The sequence below is a fragment of the Balaenoptera physalus genome (genome assembly GCF_965194825.1).
Source record: "Balaenoptera physalus genome assembly, chromosome: 8".
NCBI classification, from domain to species: domain Eukaryota; kingdom Metazoa; phylum Chordata; class Mammalia; order Artiodactyla; family Balaenopteridae; genus Balaenoptera; species Balaenoptera physalus.
The window spans coordinates 91,110,739-91,123,563 of record NC_138887.1 but is presented as its reverse complement, the minus strand read 5'-3'; the positions used below and the strand labels follow the sequence as shown (position 1 = coordinate 91,123,563).

At 37.4% G+C, this 12,825-nt stretch overlaps 1 protein-coding gene across 9 annotated transcripts in view; it reads right to left on the bottom strand.

Moving 5' to 3' along the window:
• ST7 (suppression of tumorigenicity 7) overlaps positions 1–12,825 on the bottom strand; it is a 298,480-nt gene that overhangs the window by 124,063 nt on the left and 161,592 nt on the right. For 5 of the 9 annotated variants that reach the window (XM_082472341.1, XM_082472342.1, XM_082472345.1 and 2 more), the window contains exons 4-7: positions 6,680–6,734; positions 5,474–5,589; positions 3,776–3,851; positions 1,585–1,653 (exon numbers count right to left, since the gene is read on the bottom strand). In XM_082472341.1, the coding sequence (XP_082328467.1) occupies positions 1,585–1,653; positions 3,776–3,851; positions 5,474–5,589; positions 6,680–6,734 (316 nt within the window). The remainder of the gene's footprint in view (positions 1–1,584; positions 1,654–3,775; positions 3,852–5,473; positions 5,590–6,679; positions 6,735–12,825) is intronic. The other 4 variants (XM_082472346.1, XM_082472348.1, XM_082472344.1 and 1 more) reach the window with 1 other exon arrangement.

The window sequence follows — 12,825 nt, the reverse complement described above, 5'->3', positions numbered from 1 at the left end:
TGAAGGTTAAGTAAGGTGATGCATGAGAAGTGCTCAGTACAGTAGTAGCCAGCATGTGGTACATGCTCAACAATGTCAACTAACGATGGCAATGATAATAGCTGTTATTAAACATCTTCTGACACTCAAAGTTAGAGATACCATAAAGTTTACTTTTATTTACTAAACACAGATTCTCTTTAGTCTAAGGATTTATTCAGAATGAGAAATTCATTAAATCAAGTAAGTTATTCATTTAACAAGCAGTGCTGCAACATTTCATTACAGTTAGCACTGGTTTTCTATGTCAGAGAAGAGTACCGGAAGAACCTACAGGTAGAGTTATTTCAGAAGAGCTCAAAATTAGATTCAGCCTCAGTAGCAAACAAGGGTTAAATCTCACACCTTTAACAATAATAGCTACCACCTGTTGCTTAATTTATACTAAGCACTGTACCAGGCACTTAACATATATCGTCTCATTTAATCCTTTCAACAACCTCTAACATAGGAAGTCAGAAAGGATAAACACTCAACTAACGAACAAGGGGAACTCTTGAAAATTTAAACCTTCCAAATCATAGAACAACAACCCAAATGCCAAAGAAAGGGAATGTAATAAGGAAATGGTGAGGCCAGAGCAGACCACACAGGTCCTGATCTGCACATATCCCTTGGCTTTCTCCACTGCCTCTCTTGTGGTCATTTCCCTACTTATCAGAACCTCCATCAGACCACAAGAGAGAAAATAAACAGAAAGTGAAACCAAATGTTACTTCTACTATTCATAAACTACAACAGCCAGGTAGGAAAAGGAGGCTGAATTTATGGCTTATGTGAGATCTGGGGTTACTAGTTAATCTTAGCCTTGAGGAGGGGTCTTGTAACTTCTTTAGCCAGTCCCTCTAATTTCAGGCAGGACTGATCAATATGGCTTTAAACTGAATGTGGGGCGGTAGGGAGAAAAAAATGCCCAGAAAATAAGCTGTAAAACCAATTACTGTGGAGGGCAGCAGATATGACTTGGAGAGAACAATTATGATGCTAAAACTGCCCAGTGATTCATTGGAGAAATAAATGGGTTGGGCATTGGGAAGCAACACTTCAGGCTTCAGATGCCGACACATTAATATAGGTCCAGGGCAATGAAGTGAAAATTGAGATTATAATACTGAGTGGTGGACACAGTATCAGAGGAATTAGCTATAAGATTATAGTTGGTGGGCTGGGAACTCAAGACAGGTTGGGGCTAGCTTGCTTGCTTTGTTTGTTTATATTGCAAATAGCACTCTTAGGAGGAGAGGCAGAGTAGCACTACTGGCCAAGAAAACATACATCTATGTAGAAACTCATGAGTCTGGGGTAGAAACATGCTAAGAGCTTATGAGTGAAGGAGAAAGGAAAGAGCAGTAGAAGTGCTAATGGTTGGGGAGTACAGAACAGACTGCCCAGCTCAATGGAAGATAGAGATGATGCATCCTGTCACAACACAATACACATACAGAAGCAAGAAAGTATGGTGATGGGGGTGTCAACCATCCAGATATCTGCTAGAAGAAGTCTCATTTGGTTAGAAGTAGGGCACTCAACAGGTTCTTGACTTACTTTGGTAATAATTTTATCTCCCAGATGGTAGAGGAAGCAATTAGGGGAACTTCAACTCTGGACCTAATTCTGACCAAGAAGAAAAAAATAGTTGGTGAAATGAAAATTGATAGGAACATTCAGAGAGAGTTACTATGTCATTTCAGACTTAGGATAATCAGAGAAGGTAAGGTGGACTTCAAAAAATTCAAAGAAAAGAGGCGTGATTCAATGGCATGAGACGCAGAAGGAAAAATGGTTTAAGAGGATTAAGCAGCTTCCAAATGTCTAATCGAAACTGCAATCACAAATGATCCTCTCAGGAAGAAAAGAGGGGTGACAAGTAACCACTATGGCTGCACAGAGATCTCTCACAAGGTCATATTTCTAAAGGACATGTAAAAAAAGATGGAAAGAGGGCATGTAATGAAGGGCTACAAGAGAAATGAGCTTTTCAGAATAATGTCAGGAGAGCTACAACTCCACGTTAGCTGAAGCTTGCAAAACAAAATAAAGGCAAAACAAAAAATGCTAAAGACAACCATCTATTCCCTGTTTTTAAATTATGTTTAAGGCCCTATCACCACCCCCACTTCTCCAAAACCATGACAAATATAAACAAGCAAAAAAGACAAACAACACAACAACAACATCAAAACAAGGTAAGTTTATAGTTAGTAGCAGCAGATAATAAAGAGAAAACAAAACTCTCTAACTCCTATTTTGTTCCTGGTTTCTCCATCAGGGAGAATGATTGTCAGACTGACAAAGGGAGAAGAAATTAAACCCTAAAATGAATAAAAAGATGTAAGATAGCAAGTAACTGATCTATTGTAAATGAATTATTGTACTGGGATAGGCAAATCCCAGGAAGCCAACAGATCTTGTAGGCAGCCCACGGAATTGCTCTCTGTGTATTGTTAAGGAATCACAAAGAATGGAGAGGTTCTAGAAGATGAGATGACTAATGTAGTAAAAATGTTCAAAAAGGGGAAGAAGGCAGACTTCCCAAACTACAGAACAGTGATTTGGAAAGATATTCTAATGGATTATTAAAGGGATAGTTTCTAAGCATTTTTAAAAGAAAGTAGTGAATGCTGGAAGCTAGCTTAAATTCACTAAGAATAAATAAATCAGGTTGTGCTAGCTTAATGTACTCTAAGGGATTTACTGTACATTAAAGATCCATAGCTACAACTGGCATTTTTAAGATCAAAATGCAGAAATATGGGTTGAATCACAGTGTAACTGGGTTGCTTAGTAATTGGCTGTACGATAAATACCAAAGGGCGATGATCCATGAAGACATGAACCTGGAGGGTGGTTTCTATTATGTCATGTCACAGGGTTCTATCCCTGGTCCTGATACTTTTATTAGAAACACGGATGACACACAGAAGGCAGGCATATCAAATTTGTAGATGACAAGAAACTGGAAAATAAATATGTTGCATGACAGAATCAGAAACCAAACAGATCAACAGGTTACACTGGCAGGATTTCCAACTCTCAAGTGAATCTTTTCACTAAGACCTCTGAAGATTCTGTAACCTTCTTCAGAAAACTCATAAAATAGTTTAACAATGACCACTTGGCAGGGAGAGTGTCGAGGTGATTCAAGCACCAGATGGGTGTTTGAGCTACAAGACCTTCAAGGTCTCTGCCAACCCTGAGCTTTTATGATTCCAACTTTAAGAATCTTTCTCATTTCCTGACATCTACAGACGAGACTTCCCAGCCTTCCTTGGTGACCCACAGAATGTTTAACAGCACTAAAGATAGCATTTCCTCTTATCTTTGTCTTCATCTTGAAATACTTTTAAAGTATAATTTCTTCACTTTATGTTTTTACTATGTTTTCCCTACTAGCAGAAGTTCTACCTAGAAAATGTGATGGCAGAGATGAGCATTCTACATCTGGAAAAATGTCCCTGTCACAATGTTTTAGATATGTAAAGCACTGTATTTATTTTATGTCCACACATTATTCCATGGCTAGCCCCTGAAGGATTTAATTTAGGGTCATAGCAAAGCCACTAAATTGTTCTCTAAAATGACTAAAACTACCTTCACATGGATGTCCTTTATAAAAAAAATTTTTTTAATAAATTAATACCACCCCCAGAATAATCCTCAAGTTCAAATGCATAGTTTAAGTATCCCATGAATGGCAACTGAATACATTCAGCAAGCAAGATTTCCCCCCACTTACTCATTTATCTCTAAGGCTTCATGGGCTGCAGAAATCCTGGCTTGGGGGTTTCTCTCTCTCCAGGCTTTCTGCATTACTATTTTAGAAAAAGAGAGAAAAGCATGTCAATAAATACTTTAAAAGACTCAGTACAGGGCAATAGCTAAATTAATAGCTTTCAGCTTGAATTACAAGAGAACAGTTCACTTACCAAGTGGGTTAGCCCAAAACTCCAAAGTCACACAAATACATTCTAATTTGCTATTCCATTGTCCTTCAATTGCTGATATCAAATCTTTCTTATGCTCACAAAACTAGAGATCTAAAATCTTATAGACTAACCCATAGTCTATAATCATAGAGACTTAATCTTGATTAAGATTTCTTAATCAAGAAAAGGCATTCTAACAGATATTTAATATTTCTTTTGCTCATTAATATCATTTGTTGTTAGAGAACATATATTATTTTACACATTTTGGGATGAGATTGCTACTAATCTCTTACTTCTGTTTAGACACAACACAATTTTTATTGGTCATTTTCCCAAACACTTGCTACAGGATCTGGATATTAGAACATTCTAAAACCACTGGAAGAATTATGAGTTGGATCAGAAAAAATTGCTTTAGGCTTTTGCTTAACATGCGTACCTGTTCCCAAAGTTTGCTGCAAACCCAGTTTTTATATAGCAGAGCAGTTTGTGAATATATTGTGGGAAGCTTAATGCCTGGAATTTTCATTGTACTATGTATCCACCATGGCAAGGGTACCTTTTTAAAAAGGGTAACGATCTCCTTATCTAATTTGTTTTATAAATTTGTATCTTCTAAGTTAGTTTCTTAGGTGCATGTACATATTCCTTTTTTTTAAAGGTTTTTTTTTTTCACCTATTTACTTTAAGTTTGGTAATATAAAAAATATCAGTAGGATTATATGGAACTCAAGCTGTATGAAATGCATGCTAAACAAAGTCTTTTCTAGGGTGGAAAACAAATCTGGATTCCAATAACCAAGTCCATGCCCCCATTCAATGCTAGTGAACCTGCAAATAGGCATATAAATCATTACAATATATTCATTAATTATTTGGGTTCACTGAATTTCTCACTAGAATATCATCAAGGAGACATGACCTTTCACTCTAGCTCAACCAAGGATTTAGTTAGCTTCATGGTATTTTTTTTTTTTTTTTTTTTTTTTTATTTATGGCTGTGTTGGGTCTTCGGTTCTGTGCTAGGGCTTTCTCTAGTTGTGGCAAATGGGGGCCACTCTTCATCGCGGTGCACGGGCCTCTCACTATCGCGGCCTCTCCTGCTGTGGAGCACAGGCTCCAGACGCACAGGCTCAGTAATTATGGCTCACGGGCCCAGTTGCTCCGCGGCACGTGGGATCTTCCCAGACCAGGGCTCGAACCCGTGTCCCCTGCATTGGCAGGCAGATTCTCAACCACTGCGCCACCAGGGAAGCCCCCATGGTATATTTTTTTAAAATAACATTTTAAATTATAAAGAGGGGACCCATTTCTATATTAATACTTCATTGCGATAAAGCCTTTATTTAAGTATCAACAATCTGGGTTTTACTGGTCAATCTCCAATTTAATATTTTATTCATCAGGGCTTTTGTAGAGCAGATATTCCACAAGTAGTAACCTTGATCTTTAAAACAAACCAAAAAGCCCTCCCACTCAGTAACTATCTAAAGGATTTTCCATACTTGCATCTGCAGGACGCAGATGGTCCGAGTCACAAGTAAAGAATGTCTGGTGGTCCTGGGCAGAGAGATTCATGTCATAGTAAGTCAGAGGCTCTCGTCCAGTCACCCAAGTGTACCTGTAAAGGAGAAATAAGATGGTCAGACACTTTTGAGGGAGGAAAGCAAGACCTACAAAATATTAAGCTGCATAGGTGTTGAACCATAACACACTAACTGAGTACTATTGCCAATAAATAAAAAAATAATCATCCTAGTCTCCCTTTAGGAAGTATATCAGCAGAAAAAAAGTTAAAAAAAAATTCTGCAATATTTTTGTCTTAAAATTTTAGTAGGGGCTTCCCTGGCAGCGCAGTGGTTGAGAGTCTGCCTGCTAATGCAGGGGACGCGGGTTCGAGCCCTGGTCTGGGAGGATCCCACATGCCGCGGAGCGGCTGGGCCCGTGAGCCACAACTGCTGAGCCTGAGCGTCTGGAGCCTGTGCCCCGCAACGGGAGGGGCCGCGATAGTGAAAGGCCCGCGCACCGCGATGAAGAGCGGTCCCCGCACCGCGATGAAGAGTGGCCCCCACTTGCCGCAACTAGAGAAAGCCCTCGCACGAACCGAAGACCCAGCACAGCCAAAAATAAATAAATAAATAAAGTGCCTTATTAAAAAAAAAAAAAAAAAAAAACAAATTACAGCAATAAACACTACAGCCATATTAGAGAAAGTTTGGGAAGGAGGAGAAAATTTCCCCTCTTCTCTCCACATTCACACCTTAAAAAAAAAAAAAAAAAAAAAAAAATTTTAGTAGCACTAGCTAATGAAAACCTTCCCTAATTAGTATTATGAATAGAGATTTCCCCAAAGCTATGAAAATTCTTATCTGCCTAATTACTCTGCAAAATAAAATTCTAACATTACTTCTGTGGCATCTTTATAACCATGTTCCAGGTAAGCTTCAAAATATTTTGACTACGTAATATATAGTGAAAAGAATAACTGTAATAGAAAATCTCTAAAAGCCACACATTTTTGTATGTTATCCTAATTCCAATGCTAAAATATTTATAAAACGGAAAAATCAAAACATTTGAGGATAGCTTCAAAAAATGGAAGCACTATACAGACTGTTAAATGACCCCTAAATGAACCTGCAAAAACATTTAGTGCTGTCTTTGCTCTCTGAACTAGACCCATTTGTTTCCCAAGCTGTCAAAATGCTTACCGATTATATTCAGCACCCCTAAATAAATTTAGTGGATTTCGCCATACTTTGCATTCTGCAACAAAGAGAAATGCGAAAATGTTACACATAAGTTCAGAGACACTACAAGCTAATTAATTCAGCAAAACACCCTTCCTGGCCATTTGATAAGATAATTTTATTCTCTGTCCTCTACATGGGAAGCAATGTGGAAAAACTCTGGGTAGTTAATCAGGAAATGTAGCTCAGGCACCAGGACTTTGGAAAGTTTCGTCTAATCTCTCCAGACCCAAGTTTCCTCATTTGCTAAATCAAGGCACATGCCAAGAGCAGCTAGTTCATAACCCCTATAGTCACTTCCAGAGGTCCAAATAGGTTGTATAAATTTATTTCTAAATTATAGGTAGAAGGTATAGGTAGAGGTAAAACTACTTTCTGTTACTCTAAAATATATCTTACAACGACTACCTATATAACAAGCTAAATTTAACCTCCAGAGTACAATATGCAAAGAACCTTAGACTCTTAATTAGGGCCTATGCTAATATTGATTTTGTGATAATTCACCAGGTTGCTTTTACATTGCTGTAAAGGAGTGGTAAGAAAATAATTACTAAAGTTACCATTCTGGTAGAGAGAAATGCTATGAAAATAAACTGTTTTCAAGTACTTTAACATTGTTTACTTATGCAGACACAGGTAATTAATCATCATACTAATATCATAATGTTAGCATGTACTAATAGATTATACATCTTGTTATACAAGGACCACAGACAGAACCATAGGACTTTAATTTAGAAAAGTCAACCATTAGCTTTTAAGACTGTGTTATAGTAAATGTGTGACTAATAATCTACAGTTCTTTTAAAACAGTCTATGATTAAGAGCTTCTAATGATTCAGAATGCTACATTTCTTTGGATGAAAAATTCTTTATTAGAAAATAAGATCAGTTAACAGTATTTAAAAATCTATGTGTGCTGTCAGCCAAAAAACACACCCAAAGACATAGATACACAAAAGTGAGCAATTATTACAGAAATTGAAAGAACATTAAAGGCCATGGATGATTCAGTAAGAGTCTACCCTCAATCCTGTTACATTCAACATCCATCCGTCCACCCACCCATCCATCCATCCATCCATCCATCCGTCCAGTATGCATTAACTGAGCACCCAGTGGGTGAAACAAACAAGTGAACCATCAATTACAATACAGCGTGAAAATGGAGGAAAACATAAAGCACTATGGGAACACTGTGTAATCTCAATAAATTTTTGTTAAAATAGTGAAGGAAAGGTGTACACATAACAGGAAATCATGTTTTTATTTAAAGAAAATAAATTTATCTTTAAATTAGGGCAGGATCCCACCTGAAATTTACTTAATGTTTGGAAACAATGTTCCTAAATTTTTTGTCACTTAGCTTAACTTGCCATTTCGGAAATGATGTTTGCTCAGTTAGTTCAGCATTTTTGAATTTTGCTCTTGAGAAACTGAGATTCGAAGGCTGTCATTTCATATGACACTAATTAGAAAATTATGCTTCCCTTTTTTCCAGACATAAAGCTCCTTAGTGGGATCACTAAAGTACTCCAGATCATGGCTTGAAACAACTGGTGAGCCAAACAACCATGATCTCAGTCCTCACGGCTTTTATAGCTCTTAGGTCCTCACCACTCCCAACCCCTCCTAAGAGGATGTCTTTCAAGATTCCAAGTGCTCTTCTTAAAGCTTCATGAATATTGCTAGGTTTGTATTTAACACGTAATAAACATGCACACAAATTTGTGTGCAATCATGGTCATTTTAGCCTTATTTACAATAAAATAGGACATTTGGGGAGAAGCCTCTTCCCCACCAAATTTCATCTGAAATATCAGTAAAAAGGTTATGGCAAATACTTTGTCTCCAACAAATATATTGCCTGGAAGGATAAGTGCCATTCAAATATCAATTGACAAATTATAAAGAAAATTGTCTTCAATTAAAATTTTAACTCTATTATACATTAGATGCAAATGAAATTATTTCTAAATAAAAATAACTCCAAATAGAAATGGTGTGTATACCTAAAGTATTACTGAGCAGTATCTAAAAATGCCATCTTTATTTAGGAACTGCCATGATATAGCCAGCAGGGGGTGCTGCAAACATTTTGAAATATTGTTTTTATGACTTCTACTAGAGAACTGAACTTTAAAAAAAAACATTGTTAATATCAGTGTCATACATGTGGTCTGTATTCAGTTTCTTCAGCTATTCCTGAAACTTAGAAATGAGTACCTAAGTAAATGTAACAGATGTAAAATGTTCTGAATGAGAAAAAACATGTGATGAAGAAATATTTAAGAAATGTCTTCATGAGCTATATCCTTCAAGTTGAGGGTGCAGAGCAGGTACAATTTTCTTTTAAGAAATAAGCAACCTAGAGGTCGAATAAGAACACATGTAAAAAATTTCACTTCAAATTAGGTCATAGCTACATTAATTTCCTCTTTGCTGCTTTGTTTCATAATTTTATCTTTACAACGAAAACTCTCTTGGTCTGGAATCACTCTAGGGAACATACCCCATAAATATCAGACTACCAGATGGTTTCATGATATGGACAAAGGTTGTAAATGCCAAAAGTATCATAATATGAAGATTTAAGTCAATAAATTAAACTCAGGTCTCCAGACGGTAAAAGTTTTTCTACATGAGGTCCAGTTTCTTATCTTACTTGTATCTTTGAGAAATAAATTTCTTATTCAAGTCTGAATTAAAATTTTACCTCCAAAAGGTATTTTCCATTATCCATCAATATCAACAATTTTAGTGCTCTTCAGAAGCACTAAAGGTTGACTGGGACTCATCAAGGGCTTGCTAACATCATTAATAGTTCAGTTAAAAATATGTCCTTGATACAATTAACATGTTCTCTCTGATTCCATCTGTAGTAGCCCACAGAGGAGTCTCTACCCATAACTGCTGATAGGAATGTTCAGACCTCACCAGGCACACAAGAATGCAATTCAAGAGAAAGAGAAGCAGTAAACATTGGAATAGTGCTTGTTTAGTTCCCAAAGGAACTAAATGGAGAACAGATTCCATTCACCCATAGGATGACAATAAATTTCTGTGTGGGAGATAAAGAACATAAAAAATAATACTTACCACCATCAAGGACTTATAAAATTATGCTCCAATCTTTTTTTCAGTCTTCCCTCTCACCATTCCCTACCAAAACTTTCCATCTCAGTGATACTTATTTCTTGCCTTTTCATACTCAGTTAATTCCTCCAGAATGCCCACCTCATAGGACTGAGTGGTTTAAACATGTATAGAATGGCTATTATGCATTAGTCCTTGTACGAGGTCCTGGGTTACAAAAAAAAGATACAGTTTATGACCTAGGGGAGCTTATACTGGGTTGGCCAAAAAGTTCATTCAGGTTTTTCCATAACATCTTACAAAAAACCCGAACGAACTTTTGGGCCAAGCCAACACATTGGTAGAAAAAGGAAAAGGGCACTGAACCACTGTATGGCATCCAGATGAAGAAGCTCCTTAGAAGGAATAAATGTACTGAGAGAACAAAAGACTTTCCCCTTGTCACAGTCCTCAAGGAAAAAGAGAACTTAATTCTCAGAAAAACCAAAAGGCTCTAAAGTCACAGGGCTTTTAATCACATGGAAGAAAATATTTTTCTACATCCAACTTATTTAACTCTGAAAACCTTTTTTCCCTAAAATTAAAAATATATACATAGAGAGAATCTCCACTCCTAGGACCTTCAAATATATATATAACTAATTTATAGCCTAGGAAGATGTATTATACCAAAAAGTTACCACCTCCAGGATCTGAAATGTAATAATGACAATAATACTATTACAAATAGCAGCAACAGCAACTTGTGTCATAGCTATGAGCTTGATTTTCATTGAGCCTTTCTATAAAAAGGCTTAAAGCTCTAGTCATCTAAATTCCTAACATAAGTTAGTGAGGGTCACAGAGTAGGCCCTTTTTATAGAAGTAAAGAGTAAAAGCATAGAAAAGCTACATAATTTCCCCAAGGTAAAAGTAAATGAGATTAAAGTCTGGTATCCAGATTGCCTAACAATTACCCACAATATACAACAGACCTGTTACCCTGCAACATCATATTTTAAAAATCCTGTGACCTCATCAATTAAATCTTCTACTAGAGGAATAGTTTTGAAAACTCCTCTGGGGAAATGTTAGGCACTTTGAAATAATACTTTTAAACATTTTAGTTCCAAAGTACAACAGAGAAGGGCCCTAACTAATGTTTTCTCGGATATATTATGACAATCAAGATTAACCCCAAGCCAGTCAATTTCTGACATGTGATTCTGCATATATTTATTAGCTTTGCTATCTCAGAAATGAATACCCAATTCTCTACATCATACAGGTCGATCTTAAGCAATCATTAAGAGTAAAAAAATATCCATTTTCCTTTTTAAAGTCTTTATTGAATTTGTTACAGTATTACTTCTGTTTTAGGTTTTGGTTTTTTGGCCACGAGGCATGTGGGTTCTTAGCTCCCCGACCAGGGATCGAACCTGCACCCCCTGTATTAGAAGGCTAAGTCGTAACTGCTGGACAGCCAGGGAAGTCCCCCATTTTCTTAAATAACTAAGCTTTAACTGTTTTCATAACTTTTTGAAATAATTATTTTGAAAAGATTACTAGAAGTAAAGGCACAAAGTAATATGTAGGTAGCTTTCAATTCAACAAATATATTACTCTCTCAAATTCCTTTCTGGAATGAGAAAAGGTATAAATAATTATGAGTTTTAAGATCATTTTTATTGATCTGCTTTATTCAAGATAGTGTACAAATCTCTTCAAGAATATTGCTAAAATGGCTAAATCTCTGTGTCTCTCATACATTTCTCATTGGTCATTTCTGACCTAAGTCAATCAACTCTACCAAATAACGTGAAAACTGTGAAATAACTTTATTAAATAAATGTTCACCAGGGGCCAAAAGTGTTTTTGAGGCATTTTCACCATTCAACTGGAGAGCTAATCTATCCTAGAACACAAATTTTAGTGGCAAAAGATTTTAAAGGACGTAATAAGCATTGGCTAAGAGAATCATTTTCAACACATAAATAGATTATGGCAAGTATAAACTGAGTTTCCCCTGACTGAGACTATTAGAGAGCAACTCTAAAGGTCCTGGACATAAAGCAACTTGCAATTTGCTGAGAGATATATTTGAAATGCAAGCTCTGAAAGGCCTGGTCTTAGGATATATCTTTACAACCTACCTGAGTTTCTTCAATCTCCACTGCTTTTCTTTAATTTATTACCTGTATTTAATTAGTGCTTGAACTGCCTCTAGTAATGTAATGAACCATAATTTAGAATCCCAGGAGAAATTCTTATTAAAAGTTTTACATAATAATGTATATGAGCTCAGGAGACACGCTGAGGAGGCGAAGCAAGAGTGTCAGAGGATGCCGGCCCACTGAGGCTCTGATACTGGGGTTGGGAGACCGGGGTTCGGACCGGACGCAGCACTTCTGCCTTCCAACACCACTGACAGGCGGGGAGGAGAGGTGAGAGACCCCGGGCAGAACGAGAAGGGTGGCCCAGTTTGCCATGAATGTCCATCCGTTGTCTGGCATGGCTTGGGCCCGGCCCCGGCTAGCCAGACGTCACCACATCCATCGATCGACATCAAAGATAGAGAGATTTTTGTCATCTACGGTGGAAATGAAGATAAGAAAGACGATCAAAGAAAGAAGAGGACTTCAGGAAAAGCCAGTAAAGAGTGCTGAGAGAAGAAGACTGAGGCACAGTGGTGGAATCCTTCACCTGCAATCACACAGCTGCTGTGTGGCTGACAGGGTCTTGGCGCTCTGGCTGGTGTCAGGCCTGAGCCTCTGAGGTGGGAGAGATGAGTTCAGGACATTGGTCCACCAGAGACCTCCCAGCCCCATGTAATATCAAATGGCAAACGCTCTCCCAGAGATCTCCATCTCAATGCTAAGACCCAGCTCCACTCAATGACCAGCAAGCTACAGTGCTAGACACACTATGCCAAACAACTAGCAAGGCAGGAACAAAACCCCACCCATTAGCTGAGAGCTGCCTAAAACCATAAGTACAGAGACACCCCAAAACACACCACCAGACGTGGT